Raw genomic sequence first — 23,754 nt, 5'->3', positions numbered from 1 at the left:
GCGTCCCTGGAAACGGAGCGGGAGGGGCGGGATCCAGCGGGACCGGGCGGGATCCGGCGGGTGAGCAGGGGCTGGGCAGCAGCCACGGAGCGGGGCGGGGTGTGGGGGCCGCCAGGGATGCGATCCCAAAAGCTGGAGCGGGGCCCGCGTAGCTTGGGGGTGCCCGGAGCGGGGGGAGCGTGAGGGGAGGGATGAACGCCTGCCCCTCAGGACGGGGAGGGATGAACGCCTGCCCCTCAGGTTCGGGAGGGAGGAACGCCTGTCCCTCGGGTCGGGGAAGGAGCCGATCCGCCCGTGGTTCGTGGGTGTGTGTCAGAGGATGGAGCGGGCTCGGCGCGGTGGTGCCCAGAAATGGGACAGAGAATGTCCACGGGAAAGGCTCAGCCGCACCCTGTGAAGGAGCACTGGGACAGATTGGCCAGAGAGGGTGGGGAGTGTCCCCCACTGCCTGCAGAGCTGAGTAGCATCAGAGCTGTTCTGGAGCACTGCAGGGTTGGTGGCAGAACCAAATCCGTGGTTCCTGGCCCTAAGCACCAATTCCTAAGATCTGGAGTCCATTCTCTTTGTTTTGTAAAATGTCATCATATCCAAATGCGATTTTTCATTCTTGAATTACAAGACATGGTGATGGCTATGTACAGCAGGATAAATCAGGTTTGGCACCTGTTCCGTGGATATATTCTGGATTCACATGATAACTGGCATAAGCTTAAGAAATACCTGGTTTTCTTTAGTCCTCTCCAGGGCATTCTGTACTTACACAGGTGGCCATAGTGGGACGAGGATGGTTTCACATCTGCCATGGTTAGGGTGGAGATTCCTGTCCCTTCCTCCTTCCATGTATCACTGACATGAGGTGCTAATGCTGTTAATCTCAAACACATGGAATCACAGTCACAGGATGGTTTAAAGAATCCAGTGTTCCCTCTTTAAGAGAAACAAAGACAAGGACTCATGCTAAAAGACTGTATACCTCAGTGCATTCTTCTTTTTAGGAAAATGATTGTCTGCCTTTTTACTTTTCTGTTTTAAAGATCACTGCTGAAAAAATGACAGCTGGCTCTGTCTCAGCTCCCCAGATCATCCCACTTCGAATCCCACCTCCAGGGAAAGCTCAGCGGGAAATAGACACAAATACTCTCATAGAAATAAAATCAGGTATGAACAAGAGCTTTAACTCCACCTCAAACCTGTACTTATGTGTGCATTGGAAATAGTTGGCCTTTATACTTTTTTCACATTTAATCATGATTTTTGGAGTGTGCATTTAAGGAATTTATAAAATTAACCAGTAGGTTTGATGCACCAAATATACTTGCATGTAATTTTATGCATCCAAACAATATTACTGACGTAAAAATTATGTGTTAGCAGTCTTAATTGCTTCAAGGCCAAACTTTTAAGCTGTTGTATTTGGCTTTGACTGCAAAAACAGTGCTTGAAAGAATCATATGCCAGGCTCACTCCCAGTGTTGTCATTACAATTTTTGAATTGTCACCTTTTGCTGTGGTAGAAAATACCCTTTCTGTCATTGGAATGGACAAGCTGCTGCAAGGTTTGCATGCAAAATCATATTTTGCTGTCAGAAATATTGCTTACAGTGAAACTGCTTTTGTTGAGTAACTAATATTTCATGGGAGAAACAGTTTTGATCCCAAACATTCAGTCACTTATGGACCTGCTTTATTTTCTTCATGTGAGAAAAATCAAGCAGGGTAGTGAGTACTTTGTTTTCCCAAAGTTGCCTACAGTGTGAGGAATTAATTTTTCTGCTTCTTTCAGATACACCTGGGGCCTCTATTTATTACACTTTAGATGGAAGTAAACCAGAACTCATTAGGAAACCTGGCCATGGGCCATATAACACTTTGGAGTATAAGGGCCCTATCATATTGCCAGAGGGGAAAATAATGGTCAAGGCCCTGGCAGTTACAAAGTGAGTATCCTGTTTTGGCTTATTTTAGCCCTGTTTTGGCAAGGGACAGACATCCCTGTCATAGCCTGTGTTGTTTAAAGCACTCCAAACCCTGCAGGTGAGAGATGAGCCTTTCCCCAGGCACTTTGCAATCTAAATGATCCTCATGAATAGCACTGACTTGGCTTTCTCAGGATAATTTTTATCCATTGAGTGTTTGTGTAGTTGGATAACCTCTTGGGTGTTATCCCCTGGTCTCTGGGTGTCCAGTGATCCCAAAGGCTGTGGGTGAGAAGCTGATGTACTGTCCTGAGAGCTCATCCTTTGGAGTGTGACCATCAGAAACACCAGAGAAACCAGGCTGGTGTTTCTGGGGTCACCCAGTGGTTCTGGGGTTTATAGAAGCTGGTCTTCCCAGGAATTTGCTTCATTTCTCCCAAAGGATCACAGAATGCTGGACCTCACAGCTTAAGTACAACATTGGGTGAAGCAAAAATACAGTACATTGAAAGGAAAGTGGATTTTGCTGCACAGCCACTGACTTTGTCCAAACTAACTTCATGCTTAGAAACAGAGAGAGGACACATCGATTCTTTGTCTGTACTTTATTATCTTTTATTTCCAAGGGAGCAGGAATTTCCACTCCACTTGGAGATTGGTGTTTGCTGTTCCCTGTTAGCAGCACCTGCAGCCAGCCTGTGCTTGTGTCTGCACTGCAATACAACATTATATCACACACAAAACCCAGACCTATGTTTGTTTTCTTGCTATCACTGCCTAGATAAACACTTGTTTTCAATCTGTTTTTACTAAGACATTTTCAGAGATTCACTATAATGACAATAAATCATGGAAGAGTGGTTTGGACATTTACAGCAATTTCAATCCACTATTACATTTTAATAAGTATTAGAGAATGACAGTTGTTTTAGCAAATAAATATTGCTCAGGATTCTACTGCAATAATGACTGCAAGCTTGGAAAGGATGTTCCACCTAATAAGCCACATCCATCAGTGATTTTCTTTTGCAGCACATGGGTCTGTGGCAGGTTCTTAGTTTGTGAATATTGATTTTCAGGGACTACAGGGAGAGTTCAATTGTGACAAAGGTGTTTGTGGTAGAGTACCAGCAACCAAACTCCGTTTTCCCTGTTGAAGATGATGACAAGAATTTCCTGAAAGATATGGCCACACAGGTAATTTTTGGAAATTGTAACCCCTTGTGTGAGTATAAAATTTATATGATATGTGATATTATGATATATGTTATATATATGATATTATTTAGAGATTAAGCTTTGACTGCCAGTTTTATTCACATATCTTATTTTCTCTGTTTGCCCATCTTTGCTGCCTTAGTCCTTTTGTAATGTTAAAATTAAGCTTTTCACATGCTTGCATTGAAAATAAATACCTTAAGCATGTACTCTTAAAATTTTAACTAATAACTATAGCAAGAGAGGATTAGAGCAAAAGCAAAAATTTTATTTGGAATTCAAATGGAATTACATTTTAGAATAAGGAAGGTGGAACATTTACTACAAAACCTAAGAAGAATAGACTGAATGTGGAAATCAAGCCTGCCTGGGGGGAAACATCCCAAGACCTTCAAGGTAAGCACCACTTCATAAAACTGAGATAGTCTTCTGTTCTAGCAGAAAATAGCATAGAGTTTCCCTCTTGTATCACTTGTAAAATGTGGGTAATTTTAAAACCCTCTCAGAGGACAGAACATCCTCTGGAAATTCCAGTTTGGATTGCTCAACACTGCAAATAGAGAACAAAATTTACCTTCCATACATTTCACATGACTTCTTAAAAGCACATTAAAACATCATTCAGCAGCACAACAATGCCCTGTCTGTATTTCCCTTTGTGCCAGAAGATACTCTTAAATTGATGGGATTGCAAATCCTTTACAGAGTCTCTTTACTGATGTTTGCTTGCAGCAAGATTCCAAAATAAATACACTGAGCAGAAATGAAAGCTTCACCCAGATTTTCTCTGTAGATAAAGTCTCTTATTCCATGGCAACAGCAATGGGACTGTTTTAGAGCAGGTAATTATATTAATGTTTACTCATTAATTTACTCTTAGGAGCTGGCGTTTTTTAGCATGCAGGAAGGAAGAAAACTGTAAATGAATTAAAACACAAAAGTAAGCTCTGTCAGAGAGGTGTGGGGCTTCTTCTAGTTTCATTTCCTGTAATTCCTTGCAGTTTATTTGAACCCAAAATGTGGATGCCAAATTTGTTTTTAATTATGCTTAACTAGTATGTAACATTCCTGTTCAGATACATATTATCTAAAGCATGAAGTGGGTGACAGTGGAATAACAGGGTTGTAATTTTAATCTTGGAAACAGACAGAAAGGCTACTCAGAGATCCCCTCAAGGACCTCAGCTCCTTGCCAGTGGTTTGGGAGCCACAGAGCACAGAGAGGAATCCACCTCAGCACAGCCAGTGGAGTCATTGCAGGTGAGCCAAGGGGTAGGCTGAAGAAATCTCTGCAAGGCTGTCATCAGGACAGAGGTCTAAAAAAGGAGGAGGTGAAGATTTGTGATCTCTCAGCTATTAATGCCTTTCCCTGGATTCTACAGTCCTGATTTAAATGTAATGGTAATGATGCACGAGAATAGGAATGCCCAAAGCAGGACAGAGTTGTCAGTGTGGATAAAACCAGGCAAAGGAAATCAATACTGACTACATTCCTTCTAATACATTTCTGAGTCTGCAGTTAGCAAATACTTACTGCTGTTTGTTGGCAAGTTAATATTTAAAACTCAATATTCAGTAATACTGTGGTGGAAGTATGAGCAAGGCATTGATTTTTTTTTTTTAATTTTTTTTTTTTTTTTTTTTAAGAGAACCCGGGGGTTCTTTATGAAGCATCCACCTCAGCACAGCCAGTGGAGTCATTGCAGGTGAGCCAAGGGGTAGGCTGAAGAAATCTCTGCAAGGCTGTCATCAGGACAGAGGTCTAAAAAAGGAGGAGGTGAAGATTTGTGATCTCTCAGCTATTAATGCCTTTCCCTGGATTCTACAGTCCTGATTTAAATGTAATGGTAATGATGCACGAGAATAGGAATGCCCAAAGCAGGACAGAGTTGTCAGTGTGGATAAAACCAGGCAAAGGAAATCAATACTGACTACATTCCTTCTAATACATTTCTGAGTCTGCAGTTAGCAAATACTTACTGCTGTTTGTTGGCAAGTTAATATTTAAAACTCAATATTCAGTAATGCTGTGGTGGAAGTATGTAGCAAGGCATTGAATTTTTTTATTAGAAGCTGTGTGTTCTTAATGCAGCTAATAGGGGAAGGAAGGCTCCTCAAAGCAGTGCATTTCAGTGCAGTTTATGGCAAATTGCATCACTAGCTGCTTTTTCTATCTTTCTATATATTTTGCAAATATTTCCTTACTAAAACATAAAGAATTACCTCTATTTCAGTTTGCAAGTTCCTCTGCAGTGACTAGCCAGAAAAGTTTAGCAAGCACACAGGTGTCAAGGATCCAGAGTGAAACAGATTTCTTTAAGTAAGTGGCTTCTCCTTTTGACATATTTGTCCTTTGGAAAATATCTGATCCTTTTGCAACCAAGCTGATAATATTGTGGGCCTCTATAAAAAATAGGAAGGCAAAGACAGACCAGACCCTGGCTCATAGCTGCAGAGTATAATCTAGATAGGACTTTGAAAATTCAGTTTCTTAAATGCAGTTTTCAACTGTCAGTTATCAGCTGTCTTATCATCCCTTAAAAAAACTCCTAAGACCCATAGGATCAGAGGATAAACTGTCTTTTCAAATTATAGTACACCCTCAGTGCTGTAGGTGAACACTTCTCACAGGAGCAGAGCATTAATGCTTATCAGTATTGAAAAAGTTCTGTGATCTACATCGGTGGCTCCCCATGGTGCAGCAGTGAGGCCTGACACAGACTGCCTGTCTGGAGACCTGTTTATGTCCCATGATGAGGAGGAAAGTATGAAACTCCATAGTAGCCAGAGAGCTTTCCACCTTGCAAAGCTGTTTAGAGTTCAGAACTCCATATCGTGGATGTTGGGGCACGGTGTGGTGTTCCACCACAACTGAGAAATCAGTGGGCTAAGTCCTGTCACAACCAATGCCAGATTATTCATTATTATGCAGCAGTGAAATATTAAACCCAGCTCAGCCAGTTTGCTCTTATTTTCAGATGTGCACATTGCTCTGCCCCTCGCCTGTCTGAGCCCTTGGCTCACTTCTGCCAGAAATGTGGATCTCCTGTCCCCCCAGTGCCAGTCCAGCGCTTCCCAGTCCCCGAGGGAGCACAGGTCAGCAAAACATCATAGCAATCCACACACCATCCTTGCAAAGAACAGCAGCCTCTGCAACTTACACAGTCAATGCTGGCAAACTGTTACCTACTCACACTTTCATTTCAAAGTTCTGCTCTAATTGCTTTGTTCTGCTCAATACCTTTAGCACTGGACCCAATGAAATTCTCCAGCAATGGGTGAAACTGACCATAGATTTCTTCAAGGGCCATGTGTTCTAATAAGGAAAACAAAGAAAAAGTAAATTATTTGCCTATGTCAGGAAGCACTACCAGACCTGAAACTTTAAATGGTGGCATGTGTGGGCAACTGCACCAAGTTTTTGGAGTGGTATGTGTAACTGTCTTGTCTAAGCTCTTCCCAAGAGATCATGACCTGATATAACAAGTCAGTGGTTGTTTCCCTTTCTGTATCATCAGAGAGTTGTCTGGTCTGAGCAATGCTGTAGTTTTAAGTAAGACTGAGATTCACCACCTCCTTAGATTAGGTTCAGAATTAGAATTTCAATTACCTGTGTGACAGTGGAATAACAGGATTGTAATTTTAGTCTTGGAAAGAGAAAGAAAGCCTTCTCACAGGTCCCCTCAAGGACCACAGCACCTTGCTAGTCCTACTTTATTTTATCATTTTCATTGTGTTGAAAATTACCTTAATACTTTTCTGGCATTCTCTTTCCAGATGTCTTAATATTTTCTCAATATGATCCGTTGATCTTTAAGGCTCAGTATCAGCATCAGTTGCTGTCAGTTGCTATGTTTCCAGTGACCTTGCTGCTGATGTAGATTCCAGCTAGGAAAATACTGAAATCTCATTACAACCTTAATGATCTCATCATGGTCCTTAACATAACTGTGATGTGGCTTCTCCTTCAGATGGCACCGTGCCTTGAGTGCAGACATCTTGTGCCAATGAATACACCCACTTGCATTATCTGTGAGGCACCAATAGCTCCACAGCTGCAGCCCCAAAACAACATCTGCATAAAGGTAATTGAGAATAAGTAAAACAAAATCGTCATTTAACTCCTGGCATGCATTTTTCTAACATATGACTTCATTACAAATATTTTGATCCAACCTGGCCTTGTATAATTACATTATGGACAGCTTTAAGAGTTAGTGGGATTTAAAACAGCTCGAATGGAAAAGGGGATTAAAGATTTCCCAGTACAAGAAAGACATGGACATACCTCCCTTGAGAAGAAAGGAGCAGCAGAGGCAATGTGTGATGAGCTGACCTTAACCCCCATTTCCCTGTGCTCCTGAGGAGGGCAGGAGACAGAGAATCAGGAGGAAAGTTAAGTCCAAGAAGGAAGGAGGACTGAGGGGAAGGTGTTTTTTGAGATTTGGTTTGATTCCTCATTTTTCTACTCTGATTTGGTTGGTAATAAATTCAGTAACTTTGCCCAAGATGAGTTTGTTTTTCCCCTGACAGTAATCAGTGAGTGATCTCTCCCTGCCCTTAAACTCATGAGCTTTTCATCATATTTTCTCGTCTCTGTCCAGCTGAGGAGGGGAGTAATAGAATTACTTTGTTGGGCACCTCGTCTTCAGCCAGGGTCATCTCACCACCAGAAGTCTTTTAAGGCACCTCATAGTATTATGGTATTATATTATTACTCATAATTGTCTGTGCAGATACTGGGCTGTCTGGTTTTTGTGAGTATAGTGACTAAACAAACTGAAACCAGAGTATACAAAGACCTGGAGATACTGATACTGCATGTCCTAAGGAAACTATACCATAATTTAAAATAGAATAGTCCCCATGTGATGAGAGGCAACATGGCCTAGCCAAAGTGTGAAACAGCCCAGACTTGAAGGATATCCTTATCTGCAGGGCTGAATAACTACAGCATTTTGTAAGATTGTCTTCTTCTTTGTCTTTTTATTGACAGTTTTCAAATACTATGTGAAATGTATTTTCTCTCTGTTTAAAAGGGCAAAGTCATTTGTCAGGTGTGTGGCACAGGAAATCCTCTGCACCATAAACACTGTGCAACTTGTGAGAGCAAGCTGCCTGAAGTACATTTGGTAAGACTTCAATCACACTGGGGGAATCAAACCACAGCACAACATCCTTTATCTCTGGAAAACTGAAGTCGTGTCCCCGTGTCCCTGTGTTACCAAAGCAGAGATTTTCTCCCCAATGTCATATTTAAGCCCCGTCCTCCCACAGGAGCTCCACCACAAATGTCCAGCTAAACATAAGTGTCTCATGTATCTTCAAGTTTCTCACATGGAAGTCAGGATTGTGAATGCCATTGAGAAAGCTCAGAAGGCTCTTAGAAAATGGGTAGCCTTGACTCCAAGGAGTCTTGTTTGTGTCGAGATTACTCTCAATTGCAATAGAAAAGTTGAGTATATACATCAGGAACATCAATCACACTGATTTCAATTTTCTGAAAATAGAATACACTTTTGCATTATTTTTCATATCTCCACTTTTACATTATTTTTCTTATCTCCACTTGCTGCTTCTCCTACATGCATACAGCTAGCATGCTTGTATTGGGCTGTGACTGCACAGAGGTGAGAAAAGCACTGAAATATTACCCCTAAAATTGCTCTGTTTCAACTCCCCGTTTAGCTTGGTTCCTTAGAAGAATTTTATTTTCAGTACTGAAAAAATCTTGTATGAAAAATGTCTAGTACATTTCACTTCTCCATGTTGTCATAAACATAATAATGATAGAACAATAATGGTTTGTAAGTTAAAATCTTCAGATTATAATGATTAACATCCTGAGGTCTAAAACTGTCCATAGCTAGAGGCAAAAGTCTCTTGTATAGCTACATAAGTGTCATTTCAAAGTGAATTTCAGTAGGATTCTGCACTTACCTAAGATAAATGTATGTTTGGCTGCTTCACTGAATGCAGATATGTGTGTAGATATTATGTAGCTGCATATGTAGTTAGGCATGTGACTTGAATGTGAGACCTGTATTAGCTGAATAAGTTAAATGCCAAGAATTATTAATAGTAATCAGAAAATTTGCTAATAATAGTGATGAATTAGTGATAACAAGAGTACTTTTAATAATAGTAATCATGATGATCTCATTATTAATGGCTATTAAGTCATTTATATTTAGAACATACTTAGACTTGTGCTTTTCCAAATTTTATTTTCCAACTGAACCCCCAAATTACATTGTTCAAATTGCAATGCAGGCCACAGATTAAAACAGGGCTATTTTGTGTTTGCCTACTTGCTGTTATGGTGTAATCAAAATAATTTTCCTTGGGTTCTGTCCCCTGTCCATATTCCTGACTTGTAGAGAAAATAAATTGCAAAAGCCTTAAGGCAAAACCTAACAAAACATTTTTAAGTCCTGTTTGTCCTAACTGGGATCTGTACTTAAGCTCTAGAAGTTTCAGATGAAAAACCTGTTTTGCTTACTCATATAAGTTAATTGTAGAAAAGTTGAGTAATATATAATTTGCACAAGAGTGCAAAAAATATTTATGCGGCAAATTCCAAACTGTGAGGAAACTCTTTGCCTAAACACATTCTCCCTGCCATACTACTATAAAGAAAGGTACAAGGAAAATGGTGTGTTGGATTTGAAAATGCAAGTCAGTAGAGAAACCTCCATCTTAATTCCATCTGTACTTATACATAGGGCCCTACTAATAAATACTCAGATTAAAAGCACACCATTGATAAGGTTATTTTTAGTGCTAGCTCTGCTAAAAATATTTTCAAATTAATTAATGCTACATTTGTAATGAATTTTGTAATGAAAATTATAGGTTAGATCCAAGTCACTCTGTGGCTCATTGTAAGCTGCAATAATTCCTTTAGGCTGAATATTACTTTATGTTGCCAGAGCAGCTTGCTTTCCTCTTTCCCCTCATTAGGCCTTTGGACTTTCCTTCCTGATTTCCTCCCTAATGCTTGTTTTGTTTGATCAGCCCGTGTTTGGAGGAGACTCCTGCCCACCTGTGCAGGGCCAGCCAAGGAAGACAGCTCAGTGCTCCAAGTGCAGCGGCGTGAACCAGAGCGACGCCCGCTTCTGCGCCTGGTGTGGGGCCAAGGCACGTGCTCCTGCTGCTGTGGGGACAAACCTGGGGCTGCAGCAGTGTCACACTGCTCTCTGCAAAGCTCCTGCCAGTCAGTCAACACGGTTATCATTGAGAAACTTGCTTAGAGCATAGAGGATTGTGTGTGGAAAAATGAATGGCTTAGGAGACATCCTGACCCCACATCAGTCAGTGACCCCAGGGTTTAGAGCTGCAAACAAATTATCATGGGTCAACAAGCACCAGGTCATTGCATCAGCTGAGATGTAACAGCCCTGTGCTCAGGCAAAGTAGCTTAACCATCAAAGGTTAAAGTACAGGCTGACCCAATGCAAGTTTTCCCATAACAGCTCTGGGCTATAATCACCTACACAGGCAATTACCAGATATGAGATGATGCATGCAATTGTTTTGACTGAAGGCCTCCTTAACTTCAGTAAGGACAAGTACTTAACTGCTGCTCAGTAGAGTTATAATCAATGTAAACAATTTCCCCTTGTACAGTGCTTCTATCTAAGATCACACTCAAGGAGAATTTATTCTCTGTGAACTGAATGCACATAAAATTTGAAACACTCCCCTATATGCATAAATAACCATTAGTCCTGTACTGTACTAGGGCACTCAGGATGATACTTTACTTCCTTTTAATTCATTCCTCTGCTGTTATAATTTCTGAGTCATTCATCCTATGTTTCTCCAGTGACAAATATTGCATTGAACTTTCCAGCCTGGACCTCCTCCATCCTACTTTACTTGTTCCAAGTGTGGTACCAGCAACCAGCCCTATGCTCGCTTCTGCGTGTTCTGTGGTGTCTACATAGAGCCCCCATCCAGGCAGAGCTCTCCTGGCAGTCCCATGGACCGTGGGGACTCCCTGGCATCCTCTCAGGTAGGACACCCAGTGTTACAAAGCCAGGTTTGAGCTCAGCTGAGAGGCTGCTGCACTGGGGGTATGGATCAGCACAGCTCCATTCATTTCCTTGGGACAATGCTGTGGGCTGGGAGCACAAGGAGGACAAAAATGTTTGTTTTGCTTTCTGCTGCAAAGCAGCCTCAGCCCAAGGCCTCAATCCAGCCTCTTTGTAAATGGCAAAATGAGAAACAATCAGCCTTTCAAAAGTCTTAGCTCTTCAAGTAGTTTTATCTTACTGGCTGTGAATTATTTGTGGTCTGCTGATACAAGGTATTCTTTCACACAAATGTAGTAGTTGTTTTTAAACTGTTTAAGAAAGAGCCCAACACTTAACAAGGCCAGCTTTTGCCCTACAAAAGCATACCCATCCCCTGGCAATCGTGAAGAATTTGGATTTTGCTTGAATATTTGTGATAAGTTGCATTGTTGTTACAGACTGGTAATTAAAATTTTAAAATTGGTAATTATTCTTCCTGACAGCTTTTTAATTCTCTTACAGTTTGGTGTTCTGGGTAGTTATGCTTGTAAGCCATTGAATTATATCTATATTACTTACATTTTCCCTTCTCCTCCACCTCCGACAGGCAAAACTATTACAGGCTGGCTGGCAAACTTGTCCTGTTTCCTTGCCCAAATCAAGGGCAGAACTAACAGAAAGAGAAGATAAAGGAACCCAAACCATTGGACTTTTTTACCCATCCAGCAAACTGTTGGAAAAGAAGGAGCTTGAGCTGATTTCACAAAAAGAAAAGGTGGAAAAGATGAGTGATCATAAGCCTCTCCTGACAGCCATTAGTCCTGGCAAAGGTTAGAAGCTCTGATTTTATGATTTCTAAACAATTCATGACCTTGCTCTTTTTCTTGAAAGTATTATAGTGTATGGAATGTGGCATCAGTAGGACACTCATTTACATTTTTACAAGTCTGTTTCCACCAGTCACTTGTAAAAGCACTGCCTTAAATCTCCACCAATAGCTAAAATAAAGCTATCAGCGATACCAAAATTTGGGTTACTGAGCCCTGTACAGCCTTACTAAATTGTTAGCAGTTTGATTTCTTCAGATCCCACAGGACTGGAGGCAGGTGTCCTGAACTGGAATTGGAAACCACTGAACAGCTCCCAGTTCCCAGCACCCTCCCCAGTCCTTGCCATGTGAACTTTTGTGGAGCTGTGATGGCACCTGCAGGGATATTGATAAACAAAACTCTGAGACACGGGATCAGAGATCTTGAAAATATGATGAAGCTTGTCTACATGAGGAACTTGTTTGGGGTGCTGGTGTGGAATAAATTATAGAAGCTTCAGAAGCAAAGAAAACTAAACTAGAGGAAGGGATTCTTAATAGGATTATGAAAACATCACTCATTGAAGAGTCTTTCCTCTCACAGACTACAGTAGGAGCAGTATCAGTAGTGCAGAAAACTTTCTTTCACAGGGAGTTTTGTGGTCACTTTGTTCTTTGTGGAATCACTTGGCTGTTTGCTGTCATTAAATGCTTGCCATTTTTAGAGGTTTTAGTTTTACGATCCTGAGAAATCTTCAGCTTTCTTGATCCCAAACCCTTGAAGATAGTCCATTGGTATTAATTAGGGTTCTAATAAATGACTCAGTGGGCAAAATTGTCTTTAATCTCACAGGGCAGTCCAACTGGGCAATCCATAGAACGAGTTAATTTTAAATCATTACAGCACCAAACCTGGGTTTAGAGGAGCAGTTACTCTTTTGCATCCACTTTCTCATCTAGCTCTCTTCAGCAATCAGATGATCAACCCCTCAGGCTGTTACCAGAATTAATTTTCTATTGGGTAGTAAAAGTTGCTAATGAATGTTAGAAATTTCTCTTTCAACTCTGTGTGTCTGTATTCAGATGGACTCTGATTTTTAAAATAATCACTGGGGAAATCTGTTTTTCTTCTCCCTTCCTCTGAAATATGACATATTCTCTTAGGCATCACTGTAAATACAGCACTTGACTCAACATGTCAGGGAGCTTAATTTAGTCAGAGATAAAAAAGGATTGGCCCCTAATAGTGCCAAGAAAAAAGCAAAGTCACACTGAATATTTGTATATCTCTGTCAGAAGTACAGCTCTTGGCTTGTGAATGAGAACTGCTGTCACTGGGAAAGGTTGGGCAGAAATTCTGAGCTGCTTTTCTGTTGTTTTCACTTTTGTCCACTTGGCAGAGGTAACTTTGTTAAGTTGCACTGTGTAATGTATTCTCCTTTAGATCCTGCCAAGGACTGAGGAATTTATTCCATAAATCAATAAATGTCTCACAGTCAGTTCATGATGAGTCCTATACATGGCTTGAAGCTATCAAGTATCAACAAAACCATGCCGTATCACCCAGGAAAATCTTGTTTATGTATGCCAAATATGACATTATTTCTTCATTCAGAATAGGATCAGACATTTGATATTCAAGTTTTTTAATAGAAGTGATTAAATAAAATGGTGGAGGTTATTATTTCTTGACCATACCAACTATTAACTAACCTTCTTTTCATGTGTGAAGATTAAAAAAAAAAAATTAAATAGTTAAGAAAGTAAGAAAGGGCCAAACAACAGCAGTACCAAAACACTGATGTATACTGTGTTTCTTTTTTTACTAATCCTCTGATGTATACTGTGTTTCTTTTTTTTGCTGTACTTTCAGTCTGTTTTGAACAGGAACCAAGACATTTACCATGTAAACTTTCCAAAGAACTTCCTTTTTCTACTGTAACAAAGGTTAAATCAGTGTGATATAGGTATAATCTGCTATTGGCAGCATGGATTCAAGTATTCCATCAATGCTGCCAAAAATCCTTCAAGATCTAATAGAACATCAACCATGCAAGAATATGTTCCTGACCATCTGGATTTTTTCAAATAAAATCTGGGGATCTGGGCTAGTTATGAACCACTTTATTGCAAATAATACTGAGTTCTATGGAGAGATCACTCACCAAGTAGGTTATTTAAGATGTTTTAAACACTGCTTTCAGCTTGTATTAGTTTTTGCATATGAGACTACAACATGGAACAATTTATGTTGTTCTGTGGATCCTTCTTTTTCTATTCATTTAAAGCTGATTAACAAGTAAGATTTGTTGGTTTAGTTTGCCATAGCATCATTTGTCAACCTTGAGTCTTCCAAGCACAAAACTCCTTGTGCCCTTGTTTTGTCTTGTAAAAGCCAGAGCAGCACTTTCCTTCTGGCTTGGTCTCTTTTCACTGTTTTAAGCTTCACTTAACATGAAGGAAAGGATAAGGTCAGAGCAGCTGCATTGTGTCAGTTAAATGAGGTTACCAAGCCTACACAGTTTATTTACAATAAAATGAATCATGCTCTGTATTTACCATGAGGATGCTAAAAAGGAAAATCAGCCAGATCCTGAAAACAATCAGTTAAAAATGAGAACAAGTCCATTTGTGTTTTTTCTCTGATGAAAACAAAATGTAGCTCTGGAATTGCCTGGACAGGAGGTGCAAAAGCTCTAAATGGCTTAAGATGAGTTTTTAATCCAGGCACATTAAGCCCCTTATGTTTTGTGCCCTCTATCAGCATAAAGGAATGCTGACTCTCTCAAAGAAATCCTGACAGGCAAAAGAGCAGGAATGCTTAAGCTTTTAATATGGTCTCACATATATAATTAAAAGGAATTTATTTGGAGGATAATTTACACAGACCAAAGTGTTGTGTATCCTGCGTTTCTGTGTTTGCAGTTTTCAGATTTGGCTTATTTTTCCCTGTCAGTTATCCCAAATCAACTAAAAATCAGTTCAATAACATAATTGCTTAATTGTAGTATTTTACTTTTTTCTTTTCTTATGATCTTGAATGGTCTGAGATTTTTCCCTTCACACAGAATCAGTTTTGACTCCTAAGGATCATTCTAAGGCATGGCTTTGTTATGAATAGAGGGCCCTAAGAATGAATTGTCACTACAGATGAAGCACTGTTTCACCTGGCATTTTAGGGTATAACTTCCTTCTCATTTTCTTGATTAGATGAATTTTCTACAGATTTATTTTTTTATCTCAGTGAAACTGTGCTATCTTTTAAATCTTCCATCACTTGACGAGAAGGAATGTTAATCACATTTTAAGGACTCTTCTCCTGCTTAAACTCCCTGTTGGCAGGTTACTGGAGAAAACAGCTGGATCATGTTTGTGCTCATGTACGAAGCTATGCCCAGAACAACCTTGAATTCAGAACACTGATTGGAGAACCTCAAATGGGAAAGGTAGGAAGGAGCTTGTGAGTAATATCTTCCTATGAAGGGTCATGAAAAGATTATTGTGGCTGCTACATAAACACTGGAAAAAATAAATGTCTCCCTTTTCTTTAGATGTTGATCTGTTTGTGTGTGTCATTTGTCTTGTTTGGTTGTTCCATTTTTTGGTCAGTCTTCTCCTGAAGACTTTTTTCTGCTTTTTTTCCAATGGCAATTCCTATTCTCTCACCTAAGAGCTGTAAGGGGAGTGAGAAAGCCTTGCTCAGCTGCTTTTATATAGTAAGAAAGTGGAAACCTAGGATTCCTCCAGTAGATACTTGACCCCTGATTTCTATATTCACTGAGACCTATTGTCCACCAGGATGTTCAGAAGCTGCAGTGCAACTGTAAGAGAATATCTGCTTAACAGAGTTGAGGTACAGTCCATTGCAACTTGTTTCTTCTGCTAGAGGATTCAAAAGGATACCCTGAAGAATATAAAATTGCACAGAGAAGGCTATTCCTGCTGCTTCTTGGTCTTTTGTCAGTTTATTGTCTTAAAAGCAGTGCCCCCAGAAGTAACAAATGGTTCAAAGCAGATGCCAACTATCTGGGTTTAATGCTGCTTTTTCAGTTTTTCACGTGGATTAGAAATATAATCAACCTTACCTCAAAATTCTCAACCAACTGCAATATAATCTTCATTCCACTTCTTTATAAATACCTGTGCACTCATTTTTGTATGCCTTCCATGGACTTGTTGCCAGCAGTACTGCCTCAAGGAATTGATACACAAAAGTACCAAATTTTCAATACAGACTGTGCTTCTCCAGACTGGTGTCACTAAAGCAGCCTCCTGGATCTGGGAATCCCAGGAACAACACAGCCTTTTGTGCAGCTGCAACATCTCAGTGAAGAATGACTGAACTTCCATGAAATGCAGCCTCATTACAGTTTTGGATTAATTTGGCTGGTAGATCCATTTGGTTTCAGTTGTTGTGAAATTTCCAGTTAAACAAAACACACGTGCCCCTTTCTCATTGACATGGGAAGTGTTGGTACAATATCACAAGGAGGCAAAGGCCACACGTGTGATTTTGTGCATTGGCAACAAGAAACACCATCAGCAAGAATTATTCTTTAAAGTACTTCTGTGGGGTTTTTTTTTGTTTGTTTGTTTGGGTTTTTTTGGGTTTTTTTGCTAAGATAAACTCATGGCTGCTCTTTCCTTTTAGATCAATTATGCCACCATCTCTGAAGATGACTGTGAAGTCACTGTTACGTTGAATTTTGCTGCTGTTAACAAGGTCAGTTCATGGGATGGGGCCTATTGAGAGGCAGCTGGTCTAAAGCTGTCACTAGAGCAGTGTAATGCTGATGTATTTTAAATTCAGGTCTAAACAAGAAATGCTTTTGTTCAGAGGCTGTTAACTGACCTCTTCAGAGAAAATAATATTTTTCTTTCTCTGTTGGAGCTGGATGAACAGTTATCTTTATCTGATTAAGCCAGGCTTCATGGTTATGTTGCTATCATCTCACATTTTGTTAGTTTGCTCTTAGTATTAAATTTGTTCTTTCAGCTGATGTTGTCTGATGATTCTAGCACCCCTTAGCTTTTGATCTCAGAACCTGCTTTTCTTCAGCCTGTGAAGGATGCTCTTAAAAACTAATCTTAGTAATTTTCAATAGTTTGGAGATAACTTTTGTCAGAGCTCCTGTTAGCTCTATTCAAAATCTGGAATCTCTGTCTCAGGAATTACCATGTTCCAAAAATCACAACATACACAATTCCAGCTTTTCTAGATGAAAATCTCTTATTTCAAAAATCAAAAATTCAGACTGTGTCTCTTGTGTGGAATTTTGGAAAGCTTACCTTGCTATTGAGGCCTGAAAAACTGTATCACATCATTTCAGAAGTGAAATTTCTCAAGTGGTAGAAACATTTTCTTTTGGATGAGAATCTTAATTTCATTAATTGAGGTTGTATCACTGTTTTTTTCTAAATCAAAAGAAATACCTAACACAAGGTTCAGAAAAAAATGCTACATAATTTTGCCTCAAAACAGACTTCAATTACATATGATAATGTCTTCTGGTAACTTGACAGTGATATTCAAAGCCTGTGTATCTTCTCATAGGCAAGTGTTGTGCCACTAAGATTACAGCAGCATTACATGATAATCTTAGTAACTGCCTGCATTTGATGATTTTACAGGATATTCATCCTAACAGAGCAGTGAAGTTCAGCAATGATTACCAGAGTGGTGGAACAGAACTCACAGATGGACAGGATGGCAGTCAGACTAATTTTGGTGAGATTTTTTCCTCCCTGTCTTTACAGTAGACCATAAATGGAGCAGTCAGGAAGACAGAAGTGGTGCTTGGAAGCCTAGAGATCAAGGCAGGCAAACATTCTGTGCCTATTAAAGTTGATCTTTTAAGTCTCAAAACGTGTCCAAGTTGAGATTTAAGCAATGTACAGATGCTCTCAAAAACTCCTGGCAACTTCATCCCTGGAGAGCTGAGGAGACCAGTGAACTGCAGCCACAGGTCACAGCAGTGCTTTTATTATAGCACTCAAACTTTAGGTGTTTCACATACTCTTTTCAGTAGGAACCATAAATATCAATATTATCTCTACTCCTGAGCTCTGCATGGACTGCCAGCTCTGACATATTTTGCAGAGATGAGAAATTATGAAATACATTCATGTGGAGATGTTGTTTAACTGCGATCTCCCACTGGTGTCAGTAAGAGCATTTTGGGCATCTCATTTTGGACTTAGGTTCTCATTAAATCAACTTTACAACAGTTGTCATTGCAATTCAGGAATTCCTATAGCATCATTTGACATACTTAATTCACATGTAAGTTTCATCTACTTTGTGCTTCCAGTCTGAGGCTTGGCAAGAGGCAGTCACTGCACTGGGAGCTGTGCAAACCTTTTGTTAAAACCAGTTTGAACTGCAACAAGTATTTCATCACTTTCTCATGTGGAAAACTGATAAATATTGCTTTGATTTTAGATAAACTATTTCCAGATCTCTGCTCCAAGTTCTAGTTAGGATACTGACTTTGCTTTGAATTAACACTTGTTTTCCTTTCTGGTAGGCAGAGGTGATCCCAATCTTCTCCATTCAAGAAGCAAAATAAAGAGAACCAAGTCAAGAACACTCATGGGACAGGAATATAAGCTCTCTGTAAGTATCCTCTGCAAAGACAGGAAAAAAGATTTATAGAGCAGCACTAACATAAAGGAGGGCATCCAGGCATTAAAATAGAAAGGTTTTAACTCTGACTGGGGGCAGGAGATAAAAGTCCAACTTAATACAAAACCTAGACATTGGTAACTGACATTTAGTTCAGAACTGAAAATAACTAATTTGTTTTTCTAAAAGAGTTTAATTAGATTTTTTCTCTCATTTTGAACCCGTTCAATTTTGACACTGCATTAGGCCTAAGGACTGTTGCAGTGATTCTCTTACAGATTTTTTTCAGAAGCAACATCATATGGAGGTGTTTTCATCTTCCCTTGACTTTACATTTGACTCCATAGAGGCCTAGTTTAATTCAAGAAGCAAGAATTTACTTTCACTGGAGACCAAATTTCCTGAAAGAACTGTCTACTAAAGGGATTGTCAGTAATGACATGGAAAATTTCAAAAGAGGAATGTACATTAATCTAAGCTTGGATCAGTCAGCCAACTCAACAGGTGGGAGGAGATACAGAGCTCTGTGATATCAGTCCAGAGATAAAAATGCTTGGTCAAGTGACTGAGCTTTAAAAATGAGAAAAGGTTGAAAGCTGGGAAGAAATAAAAGGAAAAGGTTTTAGGTTTTGTTTGTTAAGATTTAGTAAACTAATTTCACTGAGGCAAAACACACATTTTTCAAACAAAATACTTCCACAAGTTCTGGAAGCTTCAAACTTTACTCCTAAAAATGTAGCCATGTTTAATTTTACTGTGCTGAGCAGATCTTTGTACAGCCCTGGAGAGCTGCGCTGACATAAAGTGAATAATTTGCAGACACACATTGCTGAACGGAGACCTCAGTAGTGAGATATTAGCCAAGGTTACCCAACTTGCTCAGGTTCAGAAAGACATTCCCAAAGTCAGGGATTAGTAACAATGAGGCTCAGATACATCAAATTCATGCCACTGTGGGCATTTTGCACTTTCATTCCATGCAGAATCTGGCCCACCTACTTGTATTTTCCCTGTGTGAAATGTTCCTGGCTGTTGTGTGTCTCCACAGCCAGAGTCCAGACAGCAGCTGGATGAGCTGGGTCAGTCTGGGAAAGGAAGAATCACCTTCATAGAACAATTGCTCAGTGATGTAAGTAACGCTTGCTGAAGTTTCCTTTTTCAACTCTTTGGCCGTGTACTGCATGAATATTAGCCTGGAATGCAACTTCAGCTTGATGATTAGAAGGCAACAGCCTTGCAATACCAGTCTTCAGATTGAAAGAGCATTTTAGAGAAGATAAGGCCTATTTTACATTTACAGATTATCTCCCCAAATTTCTATTTGATCAATGCATAAGGCAGTCTTCTCTGGGCTTGTCAAAGCCAAACAAAAAAAAAAAGTATTAGTTTTATCACTTAGGATCAAGTCCTCTATATAGCAAAAGCAAGCATAATCTCTGTGTTTCTGCTCTGTATCTCATTTGGCTACTGTTACACACATTAACTCTGGCTTTGAGCTAGGAGATGACAAACATTCTCAGAAGAAAGCAAAACAACACACTTTGACCTTCTCTCTGTCTTGAGCACGAAGCCCGTTTGCCAACCTGAACTGGCATAACACAAAAGCGAGGTGGCAGCTGAAGAATCTGTAGTTTAACCAGCCCCTTTGCCTCTGCTCTGTCCCAGGGAGCTGACCCCAACTCCCTGAGCGAGGAGGAGCGCCCTGCCCTCACAGCTGCTGTCCTGAACAAGCACACAGGAGCTGTCTCCCCTCTGGTGCAGAAAGGGGCTGACATTGACCAGCAGTCAGGGCCGTAAGTGAGTTCCGATCCTCTGCCTCGGCTCTTCCCAGGTCTTACCAAAAGAAATCAACATGCTCCAGTTTCAGAGAGAACTCAACCCCATCTCTCCTCCACAATTATGTTCTTTTCAAGGACAGTATCCACACTCACTCTTCCAGTTGCCAGCTCTGAAGATTCCTCATAACTTCTGTTATAAAAGTTGCTGTTCTATTCAGTTCCTTCCCCCACCCGCTTCAACTTATTATGATAAACATCACCAAAACCTACCACACTTCTCGTGTGTTCTGTGTCCTCCTATTCATCTTCCTACATTTTATTTGCTAAGTTTTCTTAGGTACAAGTGCACTGCTCATTCCTCCTGTGCAGGCACAACAACACAGCTCTCCATGAGGCAGTTCTGCTGGGACTGGAGGGAGAGGAGAGCATCCGAGCCCTGCTATGGTAGGTAAGCTCAGCTGCAGGCTCCCCCCAGCCTGGCACCACCACTGGAGGGCCACAGCCTGCCCCGTGTCCCTGTGGGAAGAAGCATCCAGAAATTCCAAAGTTACTCCACATCAACATTCACTGCAAGCCACTTCATCACTGAGTGCACTGAATTTAAGCAGTTTAAACCAGTGTTCTGTACTTACAGCTGCAATGCAAGCGTGCAAAAGAAGAATGCAGCAGGGCACTCAGCGCTGCATTTGGCTGCTGCAGCTGGAGATAATAAGGTTATTTCACTGTTCCAAGCAAGTGTGGATAGAGAACACTGAGCAAACTCATGTGACACAGGAACACTGTTCTCATCAATGTGTTATTACAACAAACTTTTCCCCAAATAAAGCTGAAGGTTGTTTAACTTTGGGAGCACCTGATCACATGTGTCCAGCTCTGTCTGCAGAATCCTTGACCCTGTGTGATCAGCTTGGGCCCTCTAACAGTCAGATATTTCTCCAAGACTGCCCCATTCCTTTCCAGCAGTTCAGAGCTCAATTCCCCTCTGACTGCACTCTACTCTGCAAATTTCCTTTCCAAACAGAGGGACAAACCAAACCTTCCCAGGCACAAATACATTTCAGTGTCTCTGAAGTGTCTGTAATGCCTGATGGACACTGCTTATGAGAGTTTGACACTTGAGCAACAGCACTGCAAGCTGTAACTCATGAGCTTCATTTCCTTTTTGATGTTAAAACTGCAGTCAGTGCAGCCCATTGCAGTAAAGGTCAGAGCCTTGTCCTCCAGAAAATCGAGTAAAACTGCTTTGTTGTTCTGCCTTCAACTTTTATTTATGCATCAACACAAGGCAGCAGCCAACTACAAACAGAAGTTTACAAGAATACCAGGCACACTAAGGTGTGGTATAACTCAGTGTTATTAGCCACAATCCTAAATCCCTGAAGTATTTTTAAAACTCCTTCTCCTTTCTATGTCCCAAAGTATCTAAAAGCATCGGTATACTCAGTACAAACATGGAAATGCATGTCAACTCCTATGAGAAACTTAAGTTTTAGCACCAGAGCTACCAGTATCTTTATGAGACAGCAATACCTCTAAACAGGTGAATTTACAACAAAACATAACAAAAAACCACAAGTAAAACCACAAATAATAATCCTTTAAAAAACAGCACGAAAATTAGGAGATTCTTTGTAGAAAAAGATTTTGTATGCAATGCATCAAACCCCAGGTACTTCCCAGACAGAATGGGAGGAGTGAAGCAGAATTCCCTCTGCTCCTCAGGGACAGCCAGTCTGGAAGCAGCCTCAGGAAACACGGCCATTCAGTCACAGGGGCAGTGCCACAGCATGTGGACAAGACAGATGTCACTGGCAACTGTGAAGCTGCAGCAGTCTAGGCCAGATTCTTTATACTACAGCGCTGGATCTTGGCTTTATCTTCAACCTTGGTCATCTTCTGAGAAACCTCTTTTTTCTGCAAAGAGTAAAAGCAATACGATGTTACTAAGTGGAGTATGTTCAGCTTCGAGGAGAAAGCAGGATACATCCTGCATGGATGAGAACCGGGAAAGGGGACACCGGCTGATCCAGCCCGAGCCTGGATGCAACAGGCACTGTGCACAAAGCCTTGTGGAAAGGAACGAGGCCAGCTCAACAATTCAAAGACAGGAAGCCGTGTACGTACAAGTGCCTTTCTCGTTCGTATTTTTTCCAGCTTCAGGAATTCCTGCACCGTCAGCTTAGGCGGTTCTTTCTGAAGAGAAAGAAAGCCACAGGCGGCAGTGTGTTTTTTGTGCTCCTCCCTGAAAAGAGGCGAAACGAAAGAGAAGATAAAAGAGGAGGCAGCCGCTCTCCCCTGCCGAGCCCCTCGGTTGCCACCAGCGGCTCCCCCGGGCCGGGGCGGAGGCCGAGGGATCCCCCCGGTACTCACAGCGGGTCGTCGTCGGGCTCCCAGCCCTCCAGCTCCTTGAGGCAGTAGAAGCACTGCGCCACGTCGGGGCTGTTCTCGCTGGGGCTGTGCACGAAGCCCGCCGCCGCCATCTGCGGGCACAGCGGAGGCCGTCAGCGCCCGCCCGGCCCCGCTCCCGCCGCCCCGGCCCCGCCGCCCCCGGCCCCGCGCTCACCCGCTCGGGCGTGCAGGCGCAGCCCTCGGTGAAGGGCCAGTTGTGGAAGGTGGCGGCGCGGACGGAGTCGAAGTAGAGCCGCCACACCTCGGGCAGCCCCTCCCGGCCCGCCATGGCCGCGTTCAAACGGCTGCGCGCGCGGGGCAGGGCGGGAGCGGGGCGGGCCCGCCGCCCTCAGGGAGCCCGCGCAGCCAGCCGAAAGGAAGCCTTTCCTTGCGGCAACGAATCGGCGCTCAGGGAAACGCTTGGGCTCAGGGAAACACTTGGTCTTTGCCGCCCTATTAGGAAAGGCTGAGGCTCCGCCTTTATTCTCCGGGATAAGCCGTGCTTTGTCAGGCTGTGCTCGGCTCCTCCTCAGCGCTACGGTCGCTGCCCGGCGGCGGGAAGCGCGGAGGAGCCGAGCCGGGGAGCAGGGCGGTGTTGGCTCCTCAAGCACAGCTCGGGCGAGCCAGCAGCCGGCTCCCGAGGCACCAGAGGGAAGCAGAGGGCTGGCAACACCGTTCGGCTGCTTGTTTCACTACGTGCCTTAGAAGAACCTCACTCCTTACAAATCCATGGCTCCCACCCCGAGGATCACTTCACCGCCTTTGAGGATCGGGGGTTAAACGAGGGACCTGGATAAAACAAGCTGGCTGCAGCTCAGCGGTGACACAGGGCTGTTATAACACAATCGGCACGTGGCAGTCCCTGAGGGACAAAGCCACAGAGCAAGATGGTCCTCAAGATCTTCACGGTCACCTTTGAGAACACAATGCACACAACCAGCTATGTTCTTCAGACTACTTTGTATTTCCTAATTCTGTTTGGAAAGGAGGAGCTTGCTAAGGC

The 23,754-nt window shown here is 41.7% G+C and overlaps 2 protein-coding genes across 12 annotated transcripts; one reads left to right on the top strand and one right to left on the bottom strand.

Annotated features, from left to right (window-relative positions):
• DZANK1 (double zinc ribbon and ankyrin repeat domains 1) lies at positions 1 to 21,203 on the top strand. Of its 11 annotated transcripts, XM_039717594.1 has the most exons (21): positions 1 to 60; positions 1,035 to 1,158; positions 1,784 to 1,937; positions 2,996 to 3,113; positions 3,434 to 3,530; positions 4,282 to 4,394; positions 5,369 to 5,454; positions 6,113 to 6,230; positions 7,106 to 7,219; positions 8,174 to 8,266; positions 10,152 to 10,274; positions 10,990 to 11,151; positions 11,760 to 11,982; positions 15,303 to 15,406; positions 16,612 to 16,683; positions 17,592 to 17,688; positions 18,488 to 18,576; positions 19,634 to 19,714; positions 20,251 to 20,378; positions 20,733 to 20,807; positions 20,998 to 21,203. In XM_039717594.1, the coding sequence occupies exons 2-21, from the start codon at positions 1,050 to 1,052 to the stop codon at positions 21,116 to 21,118; spliced, it is 2,277 nt and encodes a 758-aa protein (XP_039573528.1). In that variant the 5' UTR covers positions 1 to 60; positions 1,035 to 1,049; the 3' UTR covers positions 21,119 to 21,203. The 11 variants fall into 11 exon arrangements, 10 of the variants coding, with proteins under 10 accessions (XP_039573528.1, XP_039573443.1, XP_039573463.1 ...); XM_039717509.1 differs by having other exon boundaries at positions 20,733 to 21,203; XM_039717529.1 differs by having other exon boundaries at positions 20,251 to 20,382; positions 20,733 to 21,203.
• Positions 21,204 to 21,594: 391 nt separating this feature from the next.
• On the bottom strand, positions 21,595 to 23,150 carry BIRC5 (baculoviral IAP repeat containing 5). Its single transcript, XM_039717383.1, has 4 exons — positions 22,927 to 23,150; positions 22,734 to 22,843; positions 22,488 to 22,605; positions 21,595 to 22,277 (listed from the first exon to the last, which is right to left on the bottom strand). The coding sequence occupies exons 1-4, from the start codon at positions 23,038 to 23,040 to the stop codon at positions 22,197 to 22,199; spliced, it is 423 nt and encodes a 140-aa protein (XP_039573317.1). The 5' UTR covers positions 23,041 to 23,150; the 3' UTR covers positions 21,595 to 22,196.
• Between the last annotated feature and the right edge of the window lie 604 nt (positions 23,151 to 23,754).

Source organism: Passer montanus, unplaced genomic scaffold (genome assembly GCF_014805655.1).
Source record: "Passer montanus isolate IOZ18808 unplaced genomic scaffold, ASM1480565v1 scaffold102, whole genome shotgun sequence".
Lineage (NCBI taxonomy): Eukaryota > Metazoa > Chordata > Aves > Passeriformes > Passeridae > Passer > Passer montanus.
This window is presented reverse-complemented; position numbering and strand designations above follow the sequence as displayed.

Coding starts and splice junctions, on each gene's coding strand:
- DZANK1 (XM_039717594.1), top strand. CDS start 1,050: ATGACAGCTGGCTCTGTCTCAGCTCCCCAGATCATCCCACTTCGAATC. Junction 1,159..1,783: donor TCTCATAGAAATAAAATCAG/GTATGAACAAGA, acceptor TGCTTCTTTCAG/ATACACCTGGGGCCTCTATT. Junction 5,455..6,112: donor AGTGAAACAGATTTCTTTAA/GTAAGTGGCTTC, acceptor TCTTATTTTCAG/ATGTGCACATTGCTCTGCCC.
- BIRC5 (XM_039717383.1), bottom strand. CDS start 23,040: ATGGCGGGCCGGGAGGGGCTGCCCGAGGTGTGGCGGCTCTACTTCGAC. Junction 22,606..22,733: donor GAGCCCGACGACGACCCGCT/GTGAGTACCGGG, acceptor GCCTCTTTTCAG/GGAGGAGCACAAAAAACACA. Junction 22,278..22,487: donor TACGAACGAGAAAGGCACTT/GTACGTACACGG, acceptor TACTCTTTGCAG/AAAAAAGAGGTTTCTCAGAA.